The 14,142-nt window shown below is 34.8% G+C and overlaps 1 protein-coding gene across 3 annotated transcripts in view; it reads left to right on the top strand.

Annotated features, from left to right (window-relative positions):
• Nucleotides 1-14,142, top strand: part of KCNT2 (potassium sodium-activated channel subfamily T member 2) — a 545,987-nt gene that overhangs the window by 422,689 nt on the left and 109,156 nt on the right. For all 3 annotated transcript variants that reach the window (XM_043999339.1, XM_043999341.1, XM_043999340.1), the window contains 4 exons: nucleotides 3,084-3,233; nucleotides 4,526-4,755; nucleotides 9,046-9,259; nucleotides 11,017-11,122. In XM_043999339.1, coding sequence (XP_043855274.1) covers nucleotides 3,084-3,233; nucleotides 4,526-4,755; nucleotides 9,046-9,259; nucleotides 11,017-11,122 — 700 coding nt within the window. The remainder of the gene's footprint in view (nucleotides 1-3,083; nucleotides 3,234-4,525; nucleotides 4,756-9,045; nucleotides 9,260-11,016; nucleotides 11,123-14,142) is intronic.

Here is a 14,142-nt window from a genome sequence, read left to right as displayed (position 1 = left end):
TAAGATTATCTACTCAGTAAACATTAAAAAAAACCAAAAACCTTCTATGTGAAGGGGGCAGAAGGGTGGCACAGTGGATAAAGCACTGGCCCTGGATTTAGGAGGACATGAGTTCAAATCCAGCCTCAGACACTTGACACTAGCTGTATGACTCTGGGCAAGTCACTTAACTCTCATTGCCCTACAAAAAAACAAAAACAAACAAAAACAAACAAAAACAAAACAAAACAAAACAAAAAAACCCACCTTCTATGTGCCAGGGACTATACTAAGTGCTGGGAATACAAAAAGAGGCAAAGGATAGTCCCTGTCATCAAGCAGCTCACAATCAAATAGGGGAGGAATCATGTAAACAGATATGTACAAATAAGCTATGTTTGGGATAAATAGGGAGTGATTAAAGGAGGGGAGGCAATAGAATTAAGAGGAATTGAGAAAGGCTGTCTGTAGAAGGTGAGATTTTAGTTGGGACTTGAAGAAAGCTAAAGAATCCAGCAAGTGGAGTTGAGGAAGGATAGAATTCTAGGCATGGGAGACAGCTAGAGAAATGCCTGGAGTCAAGAAATGTAGCATCTTATTCAAGAAACAGCAAAGAGTTCATCATCACTGGATCAAGGTGTATATAGTGAGGGAAGTAAGGTATGAGAAGACTGAAAAAGGGTGTGTGTGTGTGTGTGTGTGTGTGTGTGTGTGTGTGTGTGTGAGAGAGAGAGAGAGAGAGAGAGAGAGAGAGAGAGAGAGAGAGAGAGAGAGAGAGAGAGAGATAAAGATAAAGGGCTTTAAATGCCAAAGAGAGGATTTTATATTTAATCTAAGAGGTGATAGTGAGCCACTGGAGTTTATTGAGTACAGGTGAGACATGATTGTACTTATATTTTAGGAAAGTCACTTTGATTGCTGAATGGAGGACAGGAGAAAGCTTAAGCTAAGCAGATCCACTGGCAGACTATTCTAATAGTCCAAGAATAATGTGATGAAGGCTGTACCAGGGTGATATCAGCATCAGAGAAGTAAAGGACTCATATTTGAAAGATGTCGCAAAAGTAAAATTGGCAAGCCTTGGCAACAGATTGGATATAGGTCAGGGAATGGTGAGAGATAGTGAGGAGGAAAAATGACACCTGTTCTGTGAGCCTGAGGGATGGGAAGATGGTGTTGCCCCACGGGGGAAATTTTTTTGGGGAAAGATGTTTCTTTTTGGACATGATTAGTTTAAGATGTCTCCTGGTTGGGGCAGATAGGTGGTGCAGTGGATAGAGCACTGGCCCTGGAGTCAGGAGTACCTGAATTCAAATCCAGCCTCAGACATTTGACACTTACTAGCTGTGTGACCCTGGGCAAGTCACTTAACCCCAATTGCTTCACTAAAAAAAAAAAAAAAAAAAAAAAGATGTCTTCTGGACACCCATTTTGGGATATCTGGAAGGCCAATGGAGACATGAGACTGGAGGCCAGCAAATTGATTACATAGATTTGAGAATTGTTAGCATAGAGGTGATAAATCCATGAGCAGAAAGGAAGAAGAGAAGAGGACCTAGGAATAAAGCCTGTGGGATACCTATGGTTAAAGAGTATGAATTCAATGAGAATTCAGCCACGGAAATTAAGAAGGAATGGTCTGATTGATAAGAGAACCGTGAGAGAATAGTGTTCCAAAAACCTAAGTTATAGTCCTGTTGTTTTCTGTGTTGGCTTCTTATTCCCACACAGACAAAATTATGGTTCCTGGATGTACTGATAAATTTTACAAGGCTTACCCTGATAAAAGAAACCCTAATGATTCATTTTCTAAGGCCTATTTGTATAAAATAAACCAGGAAACAAAAACTAGAGAAGAAAAAACTAAGCAGGTGTGTCAACTGTCCTAGAAAACATTAATTTTTATACCAATGTCCTGCTATTTAAGAAACTGTTACAAGAAAGTAAATGGCAAACAATACATCCCTTAATTTTATTGTTAAAGTGAATGTGCTTAGCCAAATATCTAGTCATCAAACAATTTATTGTGCTTGTACTCTGGTCAAGACAATATCCTAGGTAGTGGAGGATTTAAAGAATACAATACATACAGTTTCCTCCTTCTCTGAGTTTATAGTATGATAGGGGTCATGAGAGAGCACACAAATAGCGTTAATACAAGGTAGGTCTGAAATTGCAGCAAGAGATAAAATTGTAGGCATCAAAAAGAGGAATTATTGTATTCTCCCCTTTAGAGGTCTTCAAGCAGAGAGTAGATGACTACTTGTGAGTATTTTATGGTCAAGATTCTTTTATACCCATTGGAGTAGATGGCATCTGAGTGCCTTTCCAAATTTAAAGTCGGTGAATTCTGGAGTAGAATAAAGGAAAGCAGATTTATGGAGAACTTGAAGGATGTATAGAAATTGGACAAAACTTGAGGTTAAGTAGTATTGGCAAGATGGGCATTTCAGGCTAAGGAAATAACTGTGAGCAAAGACAGTGAGGCTGGAAAGCTTCAGGATCTGTTTGGGGATCACAAAATATACAACCATGCCTGGAGCTTTAGATGGTTAAAGTATTTGCAGAAATGGCTGGAATGGTAAATACAACCATATTTAGGTTATACAAAATGCCCTTTTCTCTTTAGTTATATCATTGACTAATTGGTATATCTGATTTCTTAAAAAGTATAGTATTTTCTCTGGGGGCAGCTAGGTGGTGCAGTGGATAAAGCACCAGCCCTGGATTCAGGAGTACCTGAGTTCAAATCCAGCCTCAGACATTTGACACTTACTAGCTGTGTGACCCTGGGCAAGTCACTTAACCCCCATTGTCTCCCCCACACACGCAAAAAAGTATAGTATTTTCTCAATTTTGATCTGCCTAAAGGCTATATGCCTGATACTTAGGGTTATAGGAACATAGATTTAGAGCTATAAAGGCCCCTTGGAGGTCATCTAGTCAAACATGCATTTCTTTGGAAAGTTTGTCCCATTTCTTGGAATTAGTAACTAGTCTCTTATAGATTATAATAGGTAACCCATCCACTTAATTTCCAAAAGGAATTTGTGTACTGGGTTAAAACTAACTACATATATGTATATTCTTTGTGTCTATTTCAGAGAGGGCCAGCAGTCACCTGAACAGTGGCAGAAGATGTATGGAAGATGCTCTGGTAATGAAGTGTACCACATTATCATGGAAGAAAGTACATTTTTTGCTGAATATGAGGGAAAGAGTTTCACATATGCCTCTTTCCATGCACACAAAAAGTATGTTCCTGTTGACAAGGTTGTTTGAAAATATAAATAAATCTTACTTTTTATACATAGCTTCCTAAGTCAGGACATATTACAGTTCTTTACAAATTTATGTTTTCTGGGTTGCCTTGAAAAAAAACGGTCATGCAATCCCTGAAAATTTTCTAGGCTTTTGTATTATTAAGAAGATTTAAGATTTTCAGGAGAAAGTTTCTCTCTCCTTAAAAGAAGAAATAACAGCATCATCACATTTTTAACTACCAAGTGTACTTTTCTACTTCAGCAATTAAAAACTGATAAACAAAGGGAAAACAGCTGTTTTGGATCTAATCTTTCAAGAGAACTAGTAGCTGAGGATAAAAACAAATCAAAACATCTTGAATATTGAGAAATGTCATGTGGTCAAATATTATAATTTGGTGTCATTTTCCCTCCTGATCTAAATAAGAATTTTTTTTTCTTCCTTTTAGTCAGAGACCCAGAGAATAACTTTCTGCAGAAGGAAATTATTTTCTGTGACTTTAAAATCATTATGACATCCTATAATATAAAAGCAGTTATGAATCTATTTCTTAATATAATTAGTAATATAGAACTTAAAGCTATTATATCTCTATTAATGAGTATAAATATACAGTTTCCCATGAGACTCTATAAAGAATGCTTTCACTATTTTGAATTTTTCAAAGGCCTTTATGAGCAAAACATTACTTGGGAATTTTCTCAGAATTTAAAAAAAGTATTCTTAGATAAAATTTTTTCATTAGGGAAAAAATTAACTTCATGTTCATTTCTCAAAGGTCTAAATCTGTACTTGTATATACAACCTAGAACACACACATGATTTACATGGTATATATATGCACATACTACATATGAATAATGCAGCACCTTTGTTTAGTATCTTATATTGACAGACTATCATTCCTCATCTCTAAATCAAACTATTATAAAAGAATACTTTTAGGGAATTATTATTTATTATTGTTATTATTAACAACAACAACAACAATAATAATATATTAAAGCAGAAAGACCACTGTTCAAGGAATTAGAACTGTATTTTAGTCCAATCTCTGCCATTCATTACTCCCCTTGGAACCTCAGGTGTTACTATCCTTTGAGTCTCAGCTTGCTCTTCTGTAAAGTGAAGAGTTTGACCTTGATGATCCCCCCTTTTCCTTATGATTTTGAAATTCCATTAGTCTATAAGACTCTGTGATATGAATGTCTTCTGCAAATTAATGTGTCTTCTATTAAATTATAATTCTTACAATATTATATTTTGCTTTTTTTAAACTAAGGTTTGGCGTCTGTTTGATTGGTGTTAGGAGGGAAGATAATAAAAACATCTTGCTAAATCCAGGTCCACGTTACATTATGAATGCTACAGACACATGCTTTTACATTAATATCACCAAAGAAGAAAACTCAGCATTTAAGAATCAAGACCAACTGAGAAGAAACAATGCATCAAGGTCATTTTATCACGGCCCTTCTAGATTACCAGTACATAGTATAATTGCCAGTATGGGTAAGTTTTCAAGAAACATTTAATTTAGTATACATTTATTAGACACTTACTATTTACAAATGGACTTTGTTAATCACTAAAATAATTATTTCTTGGGAGTAATCTGAAAACAATTTCTCAATGACTTTTTTGTTGTCTAATAACACAAACATTGTGTTTATGAAATAAGATTTTTTTCTGAAATTGATAGCAAAACTTTTAAAATATCAACCATGTGGGGCAGCTAGGTGCCGCAGTAGATAAAGCACCAGCCCTGGATTCAGGAGGACCTGAGTTCAAATGCGTCCTCACATACTTAACACTTACTAGCTGTGTGACCCTGGACAAGTCACTTATCCCCAACTGCCTCAAAAAAAAAAAGATCAAATATAAAATGACAATCTTTTTAAAAATATAGCAAAAAAAATGTAGAGAGTATTATATGTTGAGCATTGTAACTCAATTTACTTTAACAGTCAAAGAGAGAAAGCTGGTGACTTAATGATAGAGTACCGTTCATAGACTCGAGAAGACTTCAGTTCAATTTTATCCTCAGATACTTACTGTCTGTGTGACCCTGATTCACTTACCACCCTCTGCTTGTCTCAGTTTCCTCAACTGTAAAATGGAAATAAAATAATTGCACTTACCTCATTGGGTTGTTGTGACCATCGAATAAGATAATATTTGTAAAAAGTGCTTAGCATAGTGTCTGGCATGTAGTTGGTGCTATATAAATGTGTATTCCCTGCCTTTGCTTAATTTGGTTTGATAGACATAAGATATGTCATTCAGACTAAACAAATCCAAAGTGATAAAGTATATTTTTACATGAAATAGTTATTCAGAAGTATTTATTTCACAAAAGGAATATACACATAGATACACATACATATATGAATACATATACATGTGTATGGAAGAATTGAGCTGTTGACTCTGAGGAATTAGGTAGGGATAACAGGTAGGTGATTGATCAACAAGCATTTATTAAGGGGTGAGTATATACCAGACACTGTAGAAGGAACTGGAGATACAAAGACAAATATCAGACATTAAAAATTAAACAAAAATTAAACCCTCAAAGAACTTGAAATATAGCAAAAGGAGACCAAAATGTTGATTTACATGTAAAAATACTTAAAAAGGACAATTGCTGCAAAAAAAAGCACTAGAGCTATGGGGAATGGGAAAAATTCTGTGTAGTTTAGTGCTTGGGCTAGGAATTCTTAGGGGCAAAAGTGAAGCAGGAGAGCCTTCCTTGAATTGGGAAGGCCAATGGAGAGATTCTGAGAGAGCAGATAAAAGAAAGGTATGATTTAATGAAATCTAGGGATCAGTGAAGAAAAGAACAATATCGGGATACAGATAGAGGCAGGAAGAGTTGTGGCAGAAGCTCTCAACTACACCCACAAATTTGTCTTTTGTTACTGCAGCCAGACACATGAAGTTATAAAGCATTCCTGATTAGAAGGCAACCACAACTTCCTCCGTTCTTTCTCCTTTTAGCTTAAGTTCTGGGTTGGCATTATGCTAAATAGTAGGGGCAAAGATAGTATTTTGGGACCTAGAACCTGGTGCTGGTGCAGATGCTGTATGGGTCCTAGGCAATGAGAGCCACAGCTGACTTAGGCTTGTCTTGGCTCAGTTAAATTCAGTTTATCATCTCTAGTTGAGCCTGTTCCTTCTGATTCCACTATGGTAGGAAATGCAGCTTCATAAGGTTCAGTTTCCCAGATAATACATGCACATTGCATGTATTCTCCAGATACTGCTGGTGCAGCATTTCACAGATGGCAATGAGCACAGGTAGTAAAGTGGACTGGTATGTAGTACAAGCTTTTCCAATATGTTCAAGTCCTTTCCTCCATGGAACAACTTGAAATGTTTTGTGAAACTGGCTGGCCTGTGGAACACAGTATGAGACATATTGGATGACATGACCTTTACATTTCCTTTTCCAGTTATAACATTCCATGATTATAAGCTCTTGCAAGATAGGGACAGTTTTATTTTTATTTTTGGATGTATAAAAATTCTTAAAGTATTGCTTGTAATAGAATTTATATGTATGTGTATATATGTATGCATACCCCCACATATAGGTATATATACACATGCACATAAGACATATAAGAACACATCTATTGTAAAAGCTAAGATACATAGATTGTATCTTAGAGGGTATAGCATATATGGTAGAGAGTACCACCTTCTCTTAAACCTGTGGTATTCTGACTTCTTTTTCATAACATGCTACTTAGACTTGTCTGAAACCAAGTTTTACTGTGTATAAAAGGGGAGTGTTATCTTTCTTTTTTGAGCTTTTTTTTTTTAGTTTCCAAATATATGTTGTTTTAATTGTCTTTTAGAATTTTGCTTACAAAAATCCTTCCAAATTGACTTTTTAAAAAAAATTGCTGTTTTAAAAATTATGTTTCATCTTTTTATTTGCAGTCAGCCCATTATCTCATTCATTAGAAAATGGTAGTTACAAATGAAAACTGTTGCCTACTTTTCTCAATTAAATAACCCCACTCATAAAAATGTAAGCAATATCATTCATAATATTGGAGACCAAAAAAAATGGAAAAAAGACTACAAATTAAATTACTTAACTCCTGTTCTGTTCTTAGAGAGGGTGTGAACCACAGTGAAATTTAGACACAAACTAATCTTGCTTCAGTCTGATAGTTTCATATATTTGAGACTGTTTCCAAAGGATAACATAACAATTTTAAAAGAAGGTAATTTGCTATACACTATTGTCATATAACCAGTAGAAGCTAACTTTTCTGAATGCAAGTTTTAAATCTATTTTATTGTATTTTTAATGAACTAAAAGGAACTGGCTTGTGACTATATCTATCTATATCTCTATTGATATAGTGATATATCTTCGTTGTTCAGTCATTCAGCTGTGTCTGTCTTAGTAACCCTGTAGACCATACTGTCTATAGGCTATACTATTGGCAAGGATACTAGAGTGGTTTGCCATTTTATTCTTCAATGGATTAAGGCAAACATAGGTTCAGTGAGACTTGTCCAGGGCCACACAGCTAGTATCTGAGGCTGAATTTGAATTTAGGTCTTCCTGACTCCAGGTCCAGCACTCCATTAGCCACCTAGCTGCCTCTTATCTATATAGATAAACTAATTTATATCTATATATAACCTTAGATGTGGTTAGATGACCATTCCCAGAATGCAATCCAGTTAAGTTCAGCAAACAGGGTCTGTTCTGTAGGAGAGTTATGTTAGGCTCTGGGGATTATAGATAAAAATTAATAGGAACTTGAATCATTAAGCATACATTTATCTGGGGCCAAGGATTGGTAAATCCACAGATAAGAAAATGCAAATTATATATACTAAGTTATGTATATATATTTCAAGAAGAAGAGAATACTAACAACTGTGTGAATCAAGAGAGGCCTTGTGTAGGAGGTGGTACTTGAATGAAGATAGGGATTTGAAGAAGCAGAGGTTAGAAGAGACTGAATTCCAGGCATGAAGGACCACTATCAGAATGGTGCAGAGATAGGAAATAGATATACTACATGTGGCATAGATTGTAGCCTCATTTAACTGAAATGGAGAGTGTGCAGAAAAGAATAACATGAAATAAACGTAACATTAGAACTACTAGGGTGCAGCTAGGTGGCGCAGTGGATAAAGCACCGGCCCTGGATTCAGGAGGACTTGAGTTCAAATTTGACCTCAGACACTTGACACACTTACTAGCTGTGTGATCCTGGGCAAGTCACTTAACCCTAATTGCCCTGCAAAAAACGAACAAACAAACAAAAATACAAAAAACAAAACAAAACAAAAAAACAACAAGAACTACTAGAGGGAGCAAAAGGATTTGGGGCATTAGTTTCAAGCCCAGCCTAGGTTCACTCCTTGGAGAGACAGCCTCTTAGAATCCTGATTGTTCACTCTGGCTCTTTGTGCTCCCTATCATGGTATCCTATGGAAAGACTAGATTAAAGCTTAGGTTTAGGATTACTTAAAAGGTCTATTCCAGAGGAGGGAGTGGGAAAAATATTTAATGTCCATTGTAAATCAGATATGGGACAAGTATTTATTTCCTACACTCAAAAGAAATGCTTAAAATAGAAGGTACATAAAAGTACACATTGACAGAAAAAATAAATGAAACCCTAAACTAACCAAGTATTTTAAGAGTATTTATTAAAATAGGGGCCTGTGCATTACTAATAGTTTTTCACCCCACATTAAACATTAATTTTAACTTCGGTATTTAGTTGACCATTGAATTTTCTATTTTTATGTTTCACGATTCAGGAACTGTGGCTATTGACTTACAAGACACAAGTTGTAGATCTGCAAGTGGTCCTAACTTGGCTCTTCCTCCAGAGGGGAGCAAAGAAACCAGGAGACCTAGCATAGCTCCTGTTTTGGAGGTTGCAGACACATCATCAATTCAAACATGTGACCTTCTAAGTGATCAATCTGAAGATGAAACAACACCAGATGAGGACATTTCTACCAATTTAGAGTATGTATAATGGTTTTTCTTTTTTTTTTGGCGGGGGAATGGGGGTTAAGTGACTTGCCCTGGGTCACACAGCTAGTAAGTGTCAAGTGTCTGAGGCCGGATTTGAACTTAGGTACTCCTGATTCCAGGGCCAGTGCTTTATCCACTGTGCCACCTAGCTGCCCCGAGTATGTGTAATTCTTTAAGGGATAAGAGGTATAAATATTGTGTATGGGGATGCAGTGAGGAAATATCCTCTTGGAGAAACCTTAAAAAACCTCTACTAGATTTTTAAAATTTGTTATTGGAATACATAATGCACCTGTTGCTTATGAAAATGGCTCTTTTCTTCCTTGATATAACAGGTAAAGTTAAGTCCTTCATTCTGTTTCAGGGTTTCAAGCTGGAGAAAAAATGAACCTAGAGAGTCTGTTTCCAGGAAACACAAAGATAGTGACTTCGTAGGGACTATCATCTGATATTTGCTTCTGAATGTATTTTGATTAATAAAAAAGATAATTCCTTAAGCTTATCCTCTTAAAACATGATCTCAAAGCCCTTTTCCATCTGTTCAGCCACTTTTGGCTATTCTATAGCTTATCATCCTTCTTCCTAAAATGCCACTCTGAGATCAGAAGTATGCCAAGTTTCATCTGACCAGAACAGATGAAGCAGGATCCTTACCTCCCCATTTCTCAACAATGTGCTTTGCTTAATTGAATCTAAGATTAAGATATCTGTGATTGGGGCAGCTAGGTGGCACAGTGGATACAGCACCGGCCCTGGAGTCAGGAGTACCTGAGTTCAAATCAGGCCTCAGACACTTAACACTTACTAGCTGTGTGACCCTGGGCAGGTCACTTAACCCCAATTGCCTCACTTAAAAAACAACAACAACAAACAAACAAAAACAAACAAACAAAAAAAGAGATCTGTGATTGCAACCTCATCTGTGATTTCAGTCCTGTGTAATTTTGTTCCAGAGACTTGTCAAACCGTGTTATATCTTCTTGGATAATGAAGGACTTTCACAGTCAGGTCTGTGGGCAGTTAAGGTGGGATCAGCTCATGACAAAGAAGTAGAATGGTAGATCTTCAAAGAAGTTTCATTATTTCTTTCATGAGATCACTTCTCTAGCCATTTCCGGGACACTCCTATAAATAAGCCTCCCAATGTTATGATTTAGGATGTTTTTATTATGTATTTCATGATCATCTAGGTAAGTCCTAGAGAGATATCATTACTGCTTGCCGCAGTACTGACAAGTCAATTTTGTGTCATGGACCCCTTTGAAAATTTGGTGAAGCCTATGAATTCCTTATCAGAATAATATTAAGTATGTAAAGTAAAATACATAGGATTATAATATGATTACCAATGATATTGAAACAGTAATCAGAAATATTTTTAAAAGTTTAGACCTCAGATTAAGAACATTTGCTTTAAAATTTTAAATCTGATTTAGAAAGAAGTCTGGTCTGTATGTACATTTACCTAAAGATTTTACTTAATCCTCTACTTATTTTTCATATGAGGATTACATATTGATAATATTGGTATGGATAATTAGCTGATGAATCTTACCTATCTAGGAAGGTGAATAAGTAATAATTGTTATAGAATCAAGATGGCTGTCATTGCAATACATTAATGAGAAGTAAAAAGAATGTTTCTTTATAGACTCTAGATATAATGGTATAGAAAAAACAATAATTTAATTTGCTGCCATAATATTGCATAATTTACTCAAGAGAATGATTTAATATTATTTTTTCAGGTATGCTAAAGGCTACCCCCCTTACTCTCCATATATAGGAAGTTCTCCCACTTTTTGTCATCTTCTTCATGAAAAAATTCCAGTTTGCTGTCTAAGATTAGACAAGGTAAGTGCTTTTTATTCATGGAGACCTGAGATATTCAGTGACATAACTAATATGCAAAATTATAGTTTAAATATTTTAAGTGTATGCCCATTTTGAAGGTTTTTTTAGAAAAAAAACATGTAAGAAGAAATAATCCTTTGAATATAAAGTAAAATCAAACTTTAAAAATCAATTAATTTTATATACATTTGAGACAACATGGCTTAGAGAAAGTTTGGGTTTCAGTAAAACAGATTCTGGCCTTGTTGTTTCAGTTTCTTAATTTATAGAATAAGAAGGTTGCATTGGACATCACTGTAAAAGAGTGCTAGATCTGTTTTCTGTGCAGTGATTTAAAAATTTTTTCTTGATGCTATATGGAATTCCATAAAATTTTGCCACTCCCATCAAATAGAAAGCTTATAATTAATTTTTCTCTTGCTGACACCTGTCAGCAGCTTCTCAATTAATTTACATGTATATATGAATTTGTTTTACAAACTTTAGAGTTTATAAAATGCTTTTCTCAAAACAACCCTTTGGGGTAGGGATTCCAAATATTATCTCAGTTCCATTTTATGGGCAAGAAAATTGGAACTTAAGAGATATTTGTCCAAGGTCTGTAAATAATAACTATCAGAGCCAGTATTCAAAACAAAGTCTTTCTCAATTTCTTTCCAGTACATTATGCAGTCTTTCCATTCTTTCCCTTGACATTGAAACACATATTAACATCCATGAGGGTCACAGTAAACTGGGACATTCTAGCATGTCAAATCACTCAGTTCCTAAAATTTCCAATTTGCAGAGAAAGGAACCATACATTCTGATCTTCACAATGTTTCTGCCTTCATAGCAACAGTTCACATGATTTCCCAACCTTAATTTCAGAAGCATTAATCTTGAATAATGACTTTAATAGCATAATTTAAAGTACATATTATGCTTTAGAGTTACTTCTAATCTTGTTTGTACACAAATGTTTAACAAACTTATTTCCCCCTTTTTTGTGGGAATTAAAAATATTTCTCAACTTTAGGTTGGAAATAGAGGCTAGTGGTTTAAAAGACTTACCTGGGTTTAAGGAAATTTTTCTTTCGTCCTACCAGATTCTCAAAATGAATAGAACTTGTGTTCAGTTGGAGCTATAAAGTCATTAAGCTTCCTCTAGTAGATAAATAGTACAAGCTACTGACTTTCTATGACCCTTGAATAAATTTAAAAAATTCCTTTGTTTTCCTTTTTTTAAGCATGTGCTAGAAAAATGAATGCTTTTCTATACAACATAGTACAGAAGAGGATTGTTATATGAAATTACTGATCTCTTACACGCAACTTGAGTTTTTTAAAACTATTTAATAAAGCCAACACGTAACTTTTAAAGCTGTCCTGCTTGTAAAGTTCTAATTTCCCTTCAGTTCATTTTTATAATGTGCTTGAATTGCCCACTTCCTTCCTTTCCTTTTCCTTTTTTGATAATCATATTGTAAACCCACTACCTCCAGTGCCTCTCTCCTATTAACAAAAAGGAAAGGAAAGAGAATCAAAGAAAGAAAATGAAAATAAAAACCATTGTAACAAATGTGCATAGTTAAGTAAAACAGATTCCCCTATTGACCATGTCTAAAAATGATTGTCTCTTTTTGAATCTTAAGTCCATTTCCTCTATGTGAGGAGGTATGGATCTTGTTTCCTTATCAGTTCTTTAAATGATAATTAAACATTGCATAGATCTAAATTTCTAAGCCTTCCAATGTTGTTTTTCTTTGCAATATTGTTGTTGAACAAATAAATTTTTTGGTAATGAAAAAAAAAAAAAACATGAGTTAGAATGAAGAGGCCATCAAAGGGAATATAGCATGAGCTACTCTATTTGATACTTTGATGGTTCCAGTCTATGCTTTTCTTTTTCACATCCCTTTCAAAACCTCAAAGGGAGATTGACTTGAGCACAAGGACATTTTGAGAAAAGTGGTGGAAATGACAGGTCTAGAAATATACCTAGTTTTATTTGTTTCATTTTTTTTAACTATTGTTGTACTTGAATTGACTAATTCTTATATGTCAAACCATAAACATAAATCATAGACTAATCAATTGATTAAAGTAATTTTGCTAGGTACTGCTAATTCAAAGACATGCATGATAGCAGCTTTGCTTTTAAGGAACTTAAAGTTTAAAGAAGTCCAAAGAGAATTTGGAGAAGAGAGAAATCAATTTACCTAGGAAGGGACTGAAAGGATTCATAGAGGATGGGGTATCTGAATTAGATCCTGATGAAAGGGATGGAGATCAGCAGGAGATATAGGGGCAAGTTAATGGAGGAAAGGAGGGAGGAGGAAATACTTTCTGCTTATAGGGAATGGTGTGAGCATCAAAGACATGGATCTTTATCCATAGGATAAAAATGACAGACTGAGGCTATTATAATTTGGCTGGATTCATACCTCAGTTTGTCTTTTCATCTGAATAAAGGACAGCTTAGACAAGAATTGCTCTTGTTTTTAAAGATAAAATTGTTGGGAACTAGTGAAACAAGAAGGAACTAAGTACAAATCTTCCTTAGATGTATTTGTTGTCTTTTTGCTCAGTATTTCCATTGTAGATATAGTAGATAGAGATTATTGCATAAAATTTTCTTAAAATGTGATATTCTGCTTATCTCAGGACTAAAGTTATTTGATAAAATATTTCAGTAATCAAATGAGAAATATATATATATATATATCTTTAAGCAAAATATCATTAGTTACACAGAAGGAAAATCCTAGGGCATATGAATGATTAAGTAATGCCTAATGGAAAATAGGCAGAATCATTACTTTCTATAAATGTTATCTAAGGAGTATGTCTCATCAAAATACTAATTTTGCAACAAACATTTATTTTATTTTCCATTTACATGTAAGGGTATTTTTCAACATTAATTTTCATAACATTTAGAGTTCCAAATTTTTCTCCTTCCTCCCCTCCCTTTCCTCCCCCCTCCACAAGATTGCAACTGGGTTATAAATGTACAATCCACAAGTGTTCTTTTTATC

The sequence above is a fragment of the Dromiciops gliroides genome, chromosome 4 (assembly GCF_019393635.1).
Source record: "Dromiciops gliroides isolate mDroGli1 chromosome 4, mDroGli1.pri, whole genome shotgun sequence".
NCBI classification, from domain to species: domain Eukaryota; kingdom Metazoa; phylum Chordata; class Mammalia; order Microbiotheria; family Microbiotheriidae; genus Dromiciops; species Dromiciops gliroides.
Note: the sequence above shows the minus strand (reverse complement) of the source record. Positions and strands in the feature narration are given on the sequence as shown.